The 17190-nt window shown below is 43.0% G+C and overlaps 1 protein-coding gene across 5 annotated transcripts in view; it reads right to left on the reverse strand.

Moving 5' to 3' along the window:
• The window catches only part of LOC125447673 (ryanodine receptor 1-like), a 411721-nt gene that overhangs the window by 230018 nt on the left and 164513 nt on the right, over positions 1 to 17190 (reverse strand). For all 5 annotated transcript variants that reach the window (XM_059641019.1, XM_059641018.1, XM_059641017.1 and 2 more), the window contains 4 exons: positions 15728 to 15928; positions 9966 to 10077; positions 9239 to 9385; positions 3559 to 3832 (listed from right to left, as the gene is read on the reverse strand). In XM_059641019.1, coding sequence (XP_059497002.1) covers positions 3559 to 3832; positions 9239 to 9385; positions 9966 to 10077; positions 15728 to 15928 — 734 coding nt within the window. The remainder of the gene's footprint in view (positions 1 to 3558; positions 3833 to 9238; positions 9386 to 9965; positions 10078 to 15727; positions 15929 to 17190) is intronic.

The following is a 17190-nucleotide window of genomic DNA, read 5'->3' on the forward strand; positions in this document are numbered from 1 at the left end:
GAAAGCACAACAGAAGATTTTTAAAATAATTAAAGAGGGAGTGTAATCAGTTACAACCAATATATACACGACCAATGGACTCCACACAGCACCGCAAAATAAACACGACAGCTTGAAGTCCATGGATCATTGCAATCAATGGTTACATGGCCTGCTTTGGACAATGCCCTTGACCCCATATCCTGAGGGAAAGTGGGCGAATTCCTGCATAGACAGCCCTCCACTGGGGATCCACACCAGAGCATGTCTCGTTGGTGGATGGAGGAGTCAAAGTGAATGGTATGCAGCAGCAGTCTGTACGAAGAGCATCTCTGTGCCAGGTGGAAAGATACTTAGGGTATTCCCATGAGACAGCTCAGGATGTGAGGTGCAGGCTCCTGAGGGAGATTCAGGCACCAAGAGCTGATGTGAAATATCATCCGAGCAGGGATACATGCAGACTGGTTCCCATTGCACAGTGAGCATCCTCCAACTCGTGCATAATGTCAGATCCAAGCACTGCTGCTTTCAGGCGACAGATGGCATCGGCCACGAACTGGTTAAGCACTGCTACCAATTGCCAATTCCTGCTGCAACATCCAGCCTGGGCCTCTGCCATGTAGCAATTCCCTAACTCCTCTCTGCCAGCACTCAAACCCGTGACGATGCAGGTGTGGATTCCTGAGCAGCAGCTACTCCTGACAGTGGATGGACACGGCACGAATTGACCACATTCTAGGCATCAATTAGGTCCTGGTAAAAGACAGGTAATGTCTTGTGGGATACCCAAAGACTCTCGCAGTCTATAAATGGGAGCTATAAACGTGTTGTAAATCAGGTCAGGCATCTTCGTACATTACCAAGGTGCGCCATGTGGGAGAACACTCTCAAAGTTATCACTGCAGGGTCCAAAGGCGGAAAATCACCACTTGGGTGCCAAAGCAAATGAGAGACTGACTACCATTCTTATCAGTGCACCTCTTTGTCCCAGAAGTGAATCAGCCTCTTTCGGAGTTATGTGACAAAACTAGGAGAGGAGGAGGTCAAAGAGACCAGCTGATACCACAGTATGGAGGCTGCCAGCTCGCTTGTGACCAGCACTCAACTCAAAGAAAGCACCTGGAGCAGTCCTATCCAGGAGTCTAAGCAAGGTGAGATTGGCCTCCAACTCCTGTCAATTTACCAGCCAGGATTCCTCAGTTGGGCTAAAATAGACCTCTAAGTACAGGAAATGGGTAATGTTTCAGCTGAACCCCCGTAACATCTCCAGCAAGGAATCTACTTGACTCAGATCAACCAGAAGTTTGGACCATTTGGCCCAGTTGATGCTGGTGGAAGACATGGCCAAATCACACGGCCTGGTGCTCGCATATCCATCCTGGATCAGCGAACATGCGGAGCACATCGTCAGTATAGGTTAAAAGAATCACCCTGTGCCCAGGTCTCACACAGCCACTCCCCAGAACCTCCTCAGCAAGAGGCATAGGAAAGGGTCTGCGTACAGGCAAGCGGCAGCACTAATGCACTCCCCTCCAGAAGTGAAGGGAGACCATCAGCAACCAGTTAACTTTAAATCAGACACTCTGCAGCAGCATACAGATGTCGGATCCAGGCAACAAACTGTAACCTGAACCAGAATGCTTGCAGAGTTCTGATAGATACTCATGACGAATCCTCATGACTGTCTTCTTCTGATCAAGGGTCAGGAAGGCACATGACAGATCAGTCCTCTGGGAAAAGCGAATCAGGTCCCAGACCAGATGGGTATTATTGTGGATCGTTCGGGCTAGGACTGTAGAGAACTGGTTTGGGTGGCTCATGTGGTACACCATGGATCCACAGTGAGATGACAACTTTTCTATGCAAATGATTAGGGTTTGGAATGCTCTTTCACAAAGAAATTGGGCAATATTTGAAGAACAAACTGCAGGAATACATTGAAAGAACAAGACAGAATGGAGAGCTAGATAGCTTTATGAAACAGTCATGCAGACTCAATAGGCGAAATGATCTCCCTCTATGCTATGTTATTTTATGACCTAATTTTATTGTTTTACTTATTTTCTATTATTAGCCATATTTCTCAATATCCAAGAATCCCAGCCTAGGTAGATAAAAAAAGCACATAAAATGGAGACACATAGCCTTTTTTTACTGATCAAGCACCTCTTAAATAGAATATGCTCTCTGTTTAAACTCAATGTGGGCAGAGTTCTGATTTTATTAATTATAATGCTTAACTTTACACCTTTCCACAATACAGCTGCTTTGGAAACTAAAAGTGTCCCTATTACATTATTGGATAAATACTCATCAAGGTTCAGATGTAAATTTAATTGATGCAATAACAAAATAAAAGGTTTTGGGAAGGAATGTCATAAGCATTATTCCACATATTTAATAATTCATTAGTACATGGCACAGTGCTGGAACACAGGCAGTCCAGCGAATTTAATATCAGCTGTAAGAAAGATAAAGGGATCCTTATTAAAAAAGAAGATAGAATATAAAGTTTAGAAACCAAAAATTTAAGAATGAACATTCAGAACTGATTTTGAAAGAAAAAGTCTTGATTGACTAACCTCATTTGAATTTTTTTTAGAAGTTCCAGAGAGTGTACAAGGATAAAAATATATTGGACTATATCTACATTTTCAAAAGACTTGGGGTACACCACACCAAGCTAATAAATAAAGTCAGTGAATGCTCAGCCAGGGAACCAACAGCATAGCTATGTATCAGAGATAATGGGAACTGCAGATGCTGGAGATTCCAAGATAATAAAATGTGAGGCTGGATGAACACAGCAGGCCAAGCAGCATCCATGAAGGGTCTAGGCCCGAAACGTCAGCTTTTGTGCTCCTGAGATGCTGCTTGGCCTGCTGTGTTCATCCAGCCTCACATTTTATTAGCATAGCTATGTAGCAAGGCAGACACCAGAGCAGAGGCGAAGAGTAGCCACTATGGGAAATGGTGTTCCATAGACATCTGTGTTGGATCCGCTGTTGTTCACAGCTTTTATTAACGAGTTAAACTCCGAAATAAGTAATTGGGAATGGAAATATCTGCAACAATTTGCAAGAGGACAGTAACAATTTTTTCCAGACAGACCTATAATGGGCAAAAGAATTTCCACATGGTAAATGTAAGGTACCACATTTTGGGAGGAGAACAAGTTTACATATTGCATATTAGTAATATGTCAAATAAACAGAATACAGGAGCAAAGAGAACTGGGTGTACAATATGGAAATTGCTGAAGATAGTGATAATGGTTAATGAAGCCATAAGAAGGCCAATCAAATCATGGAGTTTATTTCTATCCAAAATTGAGTACAGAAATGCTAAGTTTGGACCTTGGCAATAACACGGAGTACTGTATGCAGTTACTTTCACCATATCACTTTATAAAAAAAAAGGCAATGCAGAGTTTGCAGAAGTGGTTTACAAGGATGACACAAAAATGGCAAACCTATATCCATTAGAAGGGAGTGGAATGCAAGGACTGCTTGGGCTAAACGAATATGCTGCACAGAAATAGTTCAATATAGTTTGATGTACCAATTTCTTACCACATACCCAATGCTCTGAATCATGAGCCTCTCTTCCTCTGGACCCATTTGGACAATAAGCAGTGAACGGATCTGGCCCAGGCATTCTAGCAAATTCATTGTGTCCTCCACAGATGTAGCATTAATGATGTATGCCTTGGGCATAGCACGGATAAGCTCACCAACACCATCATACTGTCTGTGGAGCAAGCTGAACATCAAACGCACAAGTTCTGGGTTCTGGATGTAGGCTTCTTGGGCCCAATGCACTACTGTATGAGAGATCAGCTCCTGTAGTGTACCTTTAGCAGAAAGTAACAAGATCTTCATAAATATGATGACATTTAAATACATACATTCTATTTTTTTCAGAAAGTTTACGTATTAAAACAGCATTTTCTACAGAAAAGCAAAATCTTTCCTTACTATAATCTCCAAAATTACAATGTCAGCAATTTCAGATTTGCAATCCCTATAGATTTGCATTAACAATGGCAAAGGCTGATGTTATCAATGATGAAGTCATTGTTTTCACAGATTGCAATAAGTTTCTTTCGACTACCTAACATGATGATTTCAAAATATCACCACAACTGCACAGTTTACATGATATGTGGTTCACTACAGCACGTATCCAAACACTTTCACATAACGACTTACAAACTCCCAGATCTGTTAATTTTACCAGATAGTATACCTATCACCATGTGTGGATATTCATCCTTAATTGCCTTGAGAAGTTGGTGGTTGGTAGTGAGCTGCTTTCTGACGGATTACATCAGAGATGGTGTAGCCACACACATGTAGTTCTGGTAGGAAGGGAGTGAAACAGCACTTCAATTCAACAAACACTTATTTCGGGCATACCTGTCTTTTGTGATTTCAAAGTATCAACACAACTCCACAGCTTATATCATGTATGTGGATTACTGTAGTACGCCACCGAGCTGTTTAACATAATGGATAACAAATTCCCAGATCTGTTAAGTTTAGCAGATATTGGACCAATGATCTTGAGGGAAATCTCTACGATTAAATAAAACCTCTGGGAATGATAGACACTACAATAACAAATATAAAAAACAAAAAAGACAAATATTTGCAGGGCTTTAAATTCTGCTTGGCTCTTTTTATCTTAGGAACACTGCTGCAAGATTCAGTAGCTACATGGAGAGCTACATTAGTTTAAATTGTCATATTTAGCTTTAAAACAAAGTGAATATTTTTGGCATTGGATACTGTAATTAATTTCCTTACGAGTTCCATCCTGTTCTTAAGAAAACTGTGATTGAAACAATACCAAAAGGAAATGTTTAAAATGTTCACAGGATCACATTCGGGGGGGGAGAAAAACCACAGGTAAATTTTATTTACCAAGCTGTGTTATTTGTCTCAAAGACTTAGCTAGATTTTTTTATATATGGCTTTTATTCTTTACAAATCTACACTGGCCTTTTCTCATCAGTTCATATTCGTCAAAATTCTGAGTCACACTGCCCAAACACAAATATTGGAAGCCATAGGCACAAAGCAATTCAGCACCGTGGTCTCTACACCCACTTGAATGCGATTCAATTCATGGTCCCATCATTTTAGTTAAATCCCATTCTATTTTTTATTATTTTAAAAATCCTATTTCTGAACCAAAATGAAATGATTAATTTGTGTATGTCACATACGTAATAATGGATCAGCTCCACCTCATTCATTAATACAAGTTTCACATAAACACAGAAGACAATGATGTTGACAGCTGAAGTTTAATCTGAGCCATCTACTGCTTGCTAGTTAAATCATACTTCAAATCAGTCTACTATATTTGGACTCCTGGAGGCTGATCCTTTGAACTATTTTATAACCACTAGAATGTCAGAAGCAGCTGCAATTTGACCTCTACTCAGAGGACTTTTAAAGGAGTACATTAAGTCGAGGTAGGTTTTCTGTAACATTTTACATGGTGCAGCTACTTTAATCTTGCCTTGCAGTTCCAGCAGCTGCCAGTATTCATCATACACACAACAGCTGCAAGGACTGTAAACATATAGGGAATGGCGTTTACACTACAGTCTGCAAGCTAAGATATCAATTGCTAATGTTACACTCTGCAAATCTGACCAAGCATAATATGCTTTCAGGAACTACTAATAAGTTAAGATTTCAAAAATGAACAAATTAATTCCGAAAGAACAAGAGTTATCTGTCTCCTGAGATAATGGGAACTGCAGATGCTGGAGAATCCAAGATAACAAAGTGTGGAGCTGGATGAAGACAGCAGGCCAAGCAGCATCTTTGGAGCACAAAAGCTGATGTTTCGGGCCTAGACCTCTCTGATGAAGGGTCTAGGCCCGAAACGTCAGCTTTTGTGCTCCTGAGATGCTGCTTGGCCTGCTGTGTTCATCCAGCTTCACACTTTGTTAACTGTCTCCTGTTGTATTGGAACAGGACCAGTCATCTGATGACTTCAAATGGAGCCATTTCGCACTTATGTAAAGCATTAAGAACAATTTAAAGTTTAGAAGATTTGTAGCTCGGGCTGTGGATAAGGCGCACTGACGATGTTACCTAGCAGGATGATGAAATGTCTGCAATCAAACACACCCGCTCGGCGAGCAAATCTACAACCTCATTGAGAGCAATTTCAAAACAAAAGCAAGGTCACAGATATTCAGGAATGAGCATAAACACAGGATGGAAATCCAAGCTGACACAAATTTGGTTAGTTAGATAGAGCTGAATGAAGTTGACAAGTTTCTAGAATCCATTGTAGTTTTTTTTTGCAAACAGCTAACCTTTAGAATTTAGCAAAAAAAAGTGACATATAATATTTTTCTACTGGTTATGAATTACTGATATTCAAAGAAATTCTCCAATTCCAGTGTGCCGATGGAATGAGAGATGAAATTATGTTCCCAAGTGCAGTTCAGGATCCGCAGAAATTTCCAAATAGTGAGCCACAGACAATCCTTAATACTGATACCAATAGGGAAGTGAGGAGGCTACAAGGGGGCATGACAGTGATGTGGGGTGAGGTGGGGTTAGAAAACCTAAAAGTCAGTGTTGTGAAGGCACTTCTGAAATCAAAATTGAAGCTTCATATGAATAATCAAGAGCAGTTTGCTATCAGCCAAATTGACAATCTAGTCAAGATAATAGAAAGCAGAAGTTATTGGAGCATCTGACAGTGAGAGTGAGATAGTCAGACACAAAGGCAGAAATAGAGAGACAGAGAGAGAGATGCACAGACGGGGAGGGGGAAAGAGAGACAGGGGGAGAGAGAGAGAGAGAGACAGACAGGCAGCGACAGAGAGACAGACAGTGACAGACAGAGAGAGAGAGAGAGAGAGAGAGATAGAGAGAGAGAGAGACAGAGACAGAGAGAAAGAGAGCGACGCCTAGAGCTCCCTTCTGGCATCTCTTTGAGCAGCATTCTTGCTGGTCTCACAAGGAAACCTGAAAAATAAAATTCAGAAATTGGCCTTCTGGGTTTCGACTAATCAAGACGATTGAGGGCATAACTGCCCTCCTGGCAGCTCTACACGAATGTCAGAGTATAACAGCAATTGTGATCCTGAAATGCATGCAGCCTGCATATTTTAAGTCAGACCCTACTTCTTGCTTTGACTGGCCAACTCAAAAGACTAGGATAATATTACAGAAAGGAAGTGGATCAACAACAGAATACAACTGTCTCCTTTTCCTCTCACGATCGTTGCCTGCGCAGTTTCTACCACATTTGTAGGAGGAAAGAGGAGAGAGCAGAAGTTGAGGGTGGGTAAGAAGAGAGTGAGAGTGAGTGAGAGAGAAGAAGAATGTTAAAATTTCTGCCCTTTTTAATTTTAATGCTCACATTCATTGGAGTAAATCTACTGGCCTTATTACACAGCCACTTTTGGAGTACTGCGTGCATTTCTGGTCTCCCTCCGATAGGAAGGATGTTGTTAAACTAGAAAGAGTTCCAAAAAGATTTACAAGGATGTTGCCAGGGTTGGAGGGTTTGAGCTATAAGGACAGACTGAATAGGCTGGGGTTGTTTTCCCTGGTGAGCTAATTGATGTTTATCAGAACATGAGGAGCATGGACAGGATAAATAGGCAAGTCTTTTCGCTGTGTGGGGAAGTCCAAAACTGGAGGGCATAGGTTTAAGATGAGAGGGGAAAAATATAAAAAAGGTCCTAAGGGGTGCCTTTTTCACAAAGCGGGTGGTGCATGTATGAAATGAGCTGCCAGAGGAAGTGGTGGAGGCTGCTACGACTACAACATTTAAAAGGGACCTGGATGGGTATATGAATAGGTTGGATGTCAGTGAGAGTGAGAGTGAATTCTCAGAGACGTTTCATTGTTTAGGATGCCTCCTTATAATTGTAGTCAACTGCATTTGTTGGTTACATCTCTATTTCTGCATAAGGGCCTTGCAACAGCTCACAATAGTCCTCAGGCAACCAAGAAACTGCCAAGAGACTAAGTTTCAATGGCTCCTAATGGGAGGGATTCCTCTGGGTCAGTGGACAGCTTGCAAGCTTTTGGCTGTTATGGGTTACAGTTTAATTGCTGAATACAGCGTATGAAGTTGCCTCTCAAAAGCTTTGCTTGCTGGCTATGCCAAGAAGGATTGGCAATGAGGGTGACTGAACTGCTAGCCCATTCCACCCTAGATATAACTTGACTCCTCATGATGGATGCAGCAAAATCAGTAAGCAGATATCGGTCAGCTAATTTAGCAGGTTTCAGGCAGCTAGTAGTACCACTGCAAACAGCATTGAGGGCATGATCCAACCTCTTGGCATGATGACAGAATGATATGTTAGAACACAGACTGCCATTTTCTTCTTTGCTCTGTTATGACCAGTCCCCAGCTGAGGGTTCCCAATTTATGTGAGAGGTGTGGAGGGAGGAACTGACTCCTCCTCTTTGTTGAACGCTGCCCCCTTCCTGTTTGTTATGACAAGGCAAAATTAAAGGATCCTTTCCCACCTTTTCCAATTTCAATGAATTTATGTACTATCTATTTACACTTTTAACAGAACCAATTTAACCAGGCAGATAACAGTAAATCCTCGGGAGCCAAGATACATGTTGGCTTGGTTCTAGGAGATTTACATAGAAACTCCAGAGTCTGTAAAGTTAAAAAAACAATTCTTGGTTGAAATTAAAAGTAGAATATGCAGAGCTTTGTTTGGATTTTATTTTCCAGTACAAGTGCTTACAATAACTAGTGTTAAATTAATAATACTTGTTGTTTTCTTTGTCAATGATCTTCCTTCCCACCTTTAAAATGCTAACAAATGCAAATTCAATCTTCTTTTTAAATAGTCACCAGCCTGCACAGATATCCACAATGTTACAAGGCATTTATAATTTTCCTGATGTATTCATATGATATCAACTGTCTAGTTACATGTTGGTAACCATGTAAATACTCCAAAGACTGCTGCCAGCTTTAGTCATTTCTTTAAAACAATATTTCATAATCCCCCTAATGCTTAGTCCCCGATTTGCAGTGACACAGCATTACTTTAAAACAATACATGTTTACACACAACTAACTTTTTGGCAGTTATACTGAAGCCATCCTTCAGAAGCTTTGGGTGACTTCATGATAGCACCACAGTGAGAGAGTTGAAAATTTATAGTATCATTTGAAGATGTGTTCCTGAATGTAAAAACAATTTAAGACTCAATACTTCTCCTGCAGTTTTGTTAATACTCACTGGGGATCTTCTCTTCTTCTTCAGCTGGAGTATCCTCAACCTCCTTCTTCTTTCTTAAACTCTTGACTTTCTCAACAAGATTTAGCAAGCGGCCTTTCAGCGATGTATCCGTTTCTTCCTCTTCCTCCTCTTCTTCTACTTGAATACCTGTGAGTTAAAATGATACTTCTTATTGGGAGTGTGAAAACCCCTAGCATCCATGTTTTGTAGATAGGAAGAATTATTTTGAATCTTTTGACCTTATCTTTGTGGTTTGGAAGATATAGATGATCAGATGTAACTGTATTAGATTAACTCTGTATTGTTAGGACATTTCAGTGTCAACCACATTCCTGTGGGTTTGGAGTCACATGTAGGCCAGACCGGATAAGGATAGCATCATTCTTTCTCCAAAAAAGGACATTAATGAACCAGATGAATTTTACAATCGAAAATCGCTTCATGGTCACATTACTGATGACAGGGAGGGAGTTCCAGGATTTTAACCCGGTGATAGTGAAGCAATGACGGTACAGTTCTAAGTGGAAGGTAATGACACTATGGTAATATAGCCTGACTGGTAAACCAGGAGCCCAGGACAATGCTCCTGGGACCAGGCATGCAGCAATTATGGTACTGTTTCAAAAGGATGCCTGTCTTACAAAATAATTATCACCTTGATTCTAGTGTCTGAATCATGTTTTTGTAGATCAATGTTTCAAACAATTTACAGTGCTCTCATACTTACCACAATGAGTAAGAAGTTTGCTGTGGAATTCGAGTAGCACATCTTTCACCTTATCTGAAAGAGGGCATTCCTCTTCATCTGTCTCCAATTTAAAATTCATTAGCATGTTAATCTAAAACGAAAGCACACAATCCAGCATGAACAATAATTTCAAATAATACTCATTATATAATTATCAGTAACGAAGCAGGCTAAAGAGTTTGTCACATTCACTGTATTGTCCATACAGAAAATTCCATAGATAATGGGAACTGCAGATGCTGGAGATTCCAAGATAATAAAATGTGAGGCTGGATGAACACAGCAGGCCAAGTAGCATCTCAGGAGCACAATGAAGGGTCTAGGCCCGAAACGTCAGCTTTTGTGCTCCTGAGATGCTGCTTGGCCTGCTGTGTTCATCCAGCCTCACATTTTATTATCTCAGAAAATTCCATACGTAAGTTAACTTTGGGTACATTGCTCATTTGTTAAAAAGATTACATTTATTCTATCACAGAACTCTAAATTTGTTTAAAATATGTTAAAAGTATTCCAGTATAGTTAAAATAATCAGTGAGTCACTCCATGTACATATTGTGCTGCACTGGTACTGGTGCATTCTCGGATTGTGATTCCCCACCATGGGGTCTGGGTGTTCATTGTCCGTACTGCACTCAAGGCTACTCTAGCTAGCTAGACTGCCCTTTCTCCAAATCTGTTGCATCTCTATCTTTATGTTATCTAACAGTAATCCTCTCTCACTCTAAGTTCTGTAAGCAATCTGTTAATATTCCAGTGCATAGAACACTGATTACAGCATTCTGGTGCAGTGTTGTCAATCCTATCTTCTTCGAGTCTCGATGTAAATGTAAGGGATGCCTTTAGGTCCAAGATGAGGTAAAATTTATTTACTTGGAGGGTTGTGAACTTTTCCTATTCTCTACCATACAGGGCTGAGGAGGTTCAGTCTTTGGGTACATTTAAGGTACAGATTGCTGGATTCCTGTTTATCAGTGGTGTACATCGTTATGAGGATGGGCTGAGTAAAAGGCATTAAAATGTTCAATCAGTCATGATGTACTGAATGGCAGGGCTGGCTTGACGGGCTGAATGGCCTACTCCTGTGCCTATGTTCCAATAACAATCGACTGTTGATGTCAGACTTGGATGATCATGTACATCAGCATTAACATTGATTTCTCATAATACATAACAATATCATCCATACATCTGCTTCAGTTAGGAATTCCTGAAGCAGAAGGGCACAAATAAATTCAGGAGCAGATCTGTCCTGCATCTGAGGGATTGTAACCTATTCCCCAAATACATCCATCCATCAGCAATTCCGTGACAAGGTGTGATTCTCATCACTCTTGACACTCTGGTCAAAACTTTGAGAGAGCAGACTGTTAAGTAGGGCAACTCATTAAATATTCTTCCTGCTTGAATAAATGCAAAATGTGAATGCTGGAACTTGGAAACAAAAAACAGGAATTGCTAGAGAAATTCAGCAGGTGAGGAAGCATTTATGAAGAAAGGAAGAGAGTTAACATTTTGAGCATGCAGGACCCTTCTTCAGAAATGGAAGTGCTGGGAAGTGGTGGCTCTTATACTATTCACAGCTTAATGTCTTCACTGTCAACAGCACCAAAGCCACCATTTTCCAGCACTTTTCACTTCTGAAGATTCATATCAGACTCAAAACATTAACTCTGTTTTACTCTGTGTGGGTGCAGGGTTTCTGCAGCACTTTGTCAATGTCCCACCCTACCTGTAACCTTAAATAGTCTGCTTTCCCAAGACAGCCCGATCAGGCTAGTATTTCAAAAAGGACAGCCTCTCAACCACAGCTGTATAAATTAGTTTCATCATTGTAAGATCAACTGAAAGAAATTGTAATTTTTTTTAAGATAACATAGTTGCATTTGTTCCTTGGACATCACATTTTTGCTTTGCTTCCTCCAACATGCCCATCATCCACTTTGATATCTTAAACAGAAATACCTTAGTCACTAACTGTTTTGATGTTCATACCATATTACCTTAAAATTTTTTAATACGAACAGCAAGTTTAAATTACTCAGCATAAAAAGTTTGATACTTTCCTATGTGAAAATCTGCAATCATTCAAAGCAGGAAATATGAAATCGAAAACAACTGGATGCCTAATACAGCTGAACACTAATGTATCTATTACAGTGATAATACTGGACACATGAATGAAATTGACTTGTAAAAGCACTGACTTTTGTAAATCAAAATCACTTTATCCTTAGTGTTACCTTTTATAGTGCTTGTTAGCAGAATACCTGAATATTGCTGAAAAATGAAGCAATGAAATGTGAGGCTGGATGAACACAGCAGGCCAAGCAGCATCTCAGGAGCACAAAAGCTGACGTTTCGGGCCTAGAACCTTCATCAGAGAGGGGGATGGGGTGAGGGTTCTGGAATAAATAGGGAGAGAGGGGGAGGCAGACCGAAGATGGAGAGAAAAGAAGATAGGTGGAGAGGAGAGTATAGGTGGGGAGGTAGGGAGGGGATAGGTCAGTCCAGGGAAGACGGACAGGTCAAGGAAGTGGGATGAGGTTAGTAGGTAGGAGGTGGAGGTGCGGCTTGGGGTGGGAGGAAGGGATGGGTGAGAGGAAGAACAGGTTAGGGAAGCAGAGACAGGTTGGACTGGTTTTGGGATGCAGTGGGCGGAGGGGAAGAGCTGGGCTGGTTGTGTGGTGCAGTGGGGGGAGGGGACGAACTGGGCAGGTTTTAGGATGCGGTGGGGGAAGGGGAGATTTTGAAGCTGGTGAAGTCCACATTGATACCATTGGGCTGCAGGGTTCCCAAGCGGAATATGAGTTGCTGTTCCTGGAACCTTCGGGTGGCATCATTGTGGCACTGCAGGAGGCCCATGATGGACATGTCATCTAAAGAATGGGAGGGGGAGCGGAAATGGTTTGCGACTGGGAGGTGCAGTTGTTTATTGCGAACCGAGCGGAGGTGTTCTGCAAAGCGGTCCCCAAGCCTCCGCTTGGTTTCCCCAATGTAGAGGGAGCCACACCAGGTACAGTGGATGCAGTATACCACATTGGCAGATGTGCAGGTGAACCTCTGCTTAATGTGGAAAGTCATCTTGGGGACTGGGATAGGGGTGAGGGAGGAGGTGTGGGGCAAGTGTAGCATTTCCTGCGGTTGCAGGGGAAGGTGCCGGGTGTGGTGGGGTTGGAGGGCAGTGTGGAGCGAACAAGGGAGTCATGGAGAGAGTGGTCTCTCCGGAAAGCAGACAGGGGTGGGGATGGAAAAGTGTCTTGGGTGGTGGGTTCGGATTGTAGATGGCGGAAGTGTCAGAGGATGATGTGTTGTATCCGGAGGTTGGTGGGGTGGTCTGTGAGAACGAGGGGGATCCTCTTTGGGCGGTTGTGGCGGGGGCGGGCTGTGAGGGATGTGTTGCGGTAAATGCGGGAGACGCGGTCAAGGGCGTTCTCGACCACTGTGGGGGGAAAGTTGCGGTCCTTGAAGAACTTGGACATCTGGGATGTGCGAGAGTGGAATGCCTCATCCTGGGAGCAGATGCGGCGGAGGCGGAGGAATTGGGAATAGGGGATGGAATTTTTGCAGGAGGGTGGGTGGGAGGAAGTGTATTCTAGGTAGCTGTGGGAGTCGGTGGGCTTGAAATGGACATCAGTTACAAGCTGGTTGCCTGAGATGCAGACTGAGAGATCCAGGAAGGTGAGGGATGTGCTGGAGATGGCCCGGGTGAACTGAAGGTTGGGGTGGAAGGTGATGGTGAAGTGGATGAACTGTTCAAACTCCTCTGGGGAGCAAGAGGTGGCGCCGACACAGTCATCAATGTAACGGAGGAAGAGGTGGGGTTTGGGGCCTGTGTAGGTGCGGAAGAGGGACTGTTCCACGTAACCTACAAAGAGACAGGCATAGCTGGGGCCCATGCGGGTGCCCATGGCCACCCACTTAGTCTGTAGGAAGTGGGAGGAATCGAAAGAGAAGTTGTTGAGGGTGAGGACGAGTTCGGCTAGGCGGATGAGGGTGTCGGTGGAGGGGGACTGGTCGGGCCTGCGGGACAGGAAGAAGCGGAGGGCCTTGAGGCCATCTGCATGCGGAATGCAGGCGTATAGGGACTGGACGTCCATGGTGAAAATGAGGTGTTGGGGGCCAGGGAATTGGAAGTCCTGGAGGAGGTGGAGGGCGTGGGTGGTGCCACAGACGTAGGTAGGGAGTTCCTGGACCAAAGGGGAGAAAATGGAGTCCAGATAGGTGGAGATGAGTTCGGTGGGGCAGGAGCAGGCTGAGATGATTGTCGACCGGGGCAGGCAGGTTTGCGGATTTTGGGAAGGAGATAGAAACGGGCCATGCGGGGTTGGGGAACAATGAGGTTGGAGGCTGTGCGTGGGAGGTCCCCTGAGGTGATGAGGTTTTTCCATGGACATTTTTCCATCCCCACCCCTGTCTGCTTTCCGGAGAGACCACTCTCTCCGTGACTCCCTTGTTCGCTCCACACTGCCCTCCAACCCCACCACACCCGGCACCTTCCCCTGCAACCGCAGGAAATGCTACACTTGCACCCACACCTCCTCCCTCACCCCTATCCCAGGCCCCAAGATGACATTCCACATTAAGCAGAGGTTCACCTGCACATCTGCCAATGTGGTATACTGCATCCACTGTACCCGGTGTGGCTTCCTCTACATTGGGGAAACCAAGTGGAGGTTCGGGGACCGCTTTGCAGAACACCTCCGCTCGGTTCGCAATAAACAACTGCACCTCCCAGTCGCAAACCATTTCCACTCCCCCTCCCATTCTTTAGATGACATGTCCATCACGGGCCTCCTGCACTGCCACAATGATGCCACCCAAAGGTTGCAGGAACAGCAACTCATATTCTGCTTGGGAACCCTGCAGCCCAATGGTATCAATGTGGACTTCACCAGCTTCAAAATCTTCCCTTCCCCCACTGCATCCCAAAACCTGCCCAGTTCGTCCCCTCCCCCCACTGCACCACACAACCAGCCCAGCTCTTCCCCTCCGCCCACTGCATCCCAAAACCAGTCCAACCTGTCTCTGCCTCCCTAACCTGTTCTTCCTCTCACCCATCCCTTCCTCCCACCCCAAGCCGCACCTCCATCTCCTACCTACTAACTTCATCCCACCTCCTTGACCTGTCCATCTTCCCTGGACTGACCTATCCCCTCCCTACCTCCCCACCTATACTCTCCTCTCCACCTATCTTCTTTTCTCTCCATCTTCGGTCCGCCTCCCCTTCTCTCCCTATTTATTCCAGAACCCTCATCCCATCCCCCTCTCTGATGAAGGGTCTAGGCCCGAAACGTCAGCTTTTGTGCTCCTGAGATGCTGCTTGGCCTGCTGTGTTCATCCAGCCTCACATTTCATTATCTTGGATTTTCCAGCATCTGCAGTTCCCATTATCACTGAAAAATGAGGCACATTGACAAAGCCTTTGATCCTGCACTCCTCAGGGCAGAATCACAAGAATGCCAAATCTCAAAGAGGACAACAATTTATATCGTAAGACAGTGCTGACTGGTTGGCAAGTGGACTCTGATCGGTAGATGTGTTATCACGAGAAATGTACCCCAATCAACCATCCAGCTTTAGTTTATATTCAAGCCATGCAAGACAGCACTGATTAGGAAATGTGCCAGGAAATCTTTTGTTCAGTTGAAAAAATTGCAATGCATGGAAATACATTCAGGTACAGTTTAAAATTTTTGACTATTTCCCATTAACTTCAGTTGTATAATACAGAAAGGATTAACCTGCTCTTGAGGGGGTGAACGGAATTCCCTGGTTTTTCTGGCAGTTTCGGCTGCGGACATGTTAAAAGATAACATGAGTTCTCGGTAGCGTTCCTTCTGATCCGTTTGCATTTTATTGACAAATTTATCAGCTAACGAAGCAATCGATTCAACCCGGTGTCGAAGTTCACAGTCACAGAAGAATTGCAAAAGTTTGCACATCTGTTTGGAAGGAGAAGATTAGTCAGGAAACTGGGATTGCATTTCATTGTTCTTCTGATTACAATGTATCAATTTCTAGTGAATTAATAATTTGACAAAATTAACCAGCCGTTAAGAATATTACTGTAGCATGAACTAAGTATTATGTGTAATCTACTTCCACTTTTTTTAAACTTAATTCTTAATATTTTAAACTTATTCATATACAGGATGTAGATGACATGCGCTGAACCAATATTTACTGCTACTCCACAATTCCATTCAGAAGGTGGTGGTGAGCCACTTTTTGAACTATCGCAGCCTGTGTGGTATAGGTACACCCTCACTGCCTTAATAAGATTTTGACTCAGCAACAGTCCAGGAACGGTCATATAGTTCAAATGTATGATTGGCATGGAAGGAAACGTGAACTGGTGGTGTTCCAATATACCTGCTGTCCTTGTACCTTTAGCTGGTAGAGGTTGAGAGTTTAGAAGGTGTAGTCAAAAGTTCTGGTGAGCTTGTTGTGTACATCGTACACGCTACTGTCACTGTATGTTGGTGGCAGAGGGAGTGAATGTTTAAATTCATTTACTTTCTGGTCAATGGAAGCAACTATTATAGTGACTTTAAAGAGCATGACTGATCAAGTGTTACCTATAATGGACTAATTTTATAATTGTACGCATTATAATCACCAACTCAGAATCATATTAAGAGGATTTTCTCTCCGATAATACTAGCAATGAAAAAGAGATAATATATATGTTAGGATAGGAAACAGATACTGCTGTTTTCTATGTAAGAGCCAGGCAAGAAAATCTACTAGAGGTGGATCTTAAAGTTCTCATTGAGAACCTTTGATTTCAAAATGAATTAAAATCGGTAGACTAGATGGGTATTTTGCCACTGCTGAAAGCATGTGAAAAGTCATCATACAAAGCAGAGTCGAGAAACATGCAAATAGCTGTAGTTGCATGCTTTCTGGGCTTTACTTCTTTTGTATCTCTAAAGGCGGAGAGAGAGGTCAGTGAGTGGAACAGATGGAGAAGGTTTATCAATGTTTATATATTAATGTTTAGACTGAGGGGCTTGAGGCTGTTTTCGTTAGAGAGAAGAAGAGGCGACTTAATAGAGACATACAATTTGATCAGAGGGTTAGATAAGGTGGACGGCGATGGTCTAATGGACAGTAGATGGAGGTAGCTAGCACGAAGGGACATAGTTTTAAATTGAGGGGCAACAGATACAGGACAGATGTCAGAGGTAGATTCTTTACTCAG

The sequence above is a fragment of the Stegostoma tigrinum genome, chromosome 39, assembly GCF_030684315.1.
Source record: "Stegostoma tigrinum isolate sSteTig4 chromosome 39, sSteTig4.hap1, whole genome shotgun sequence".
NCBI classification, from domain to species: domain Eukaryota; kingdom Metazoa; phylum Chordata; class Chondrichthyes; order Orectolobiformes; family Stegostomatidae; genus Stegostoma; species Stegostoma tigrinum.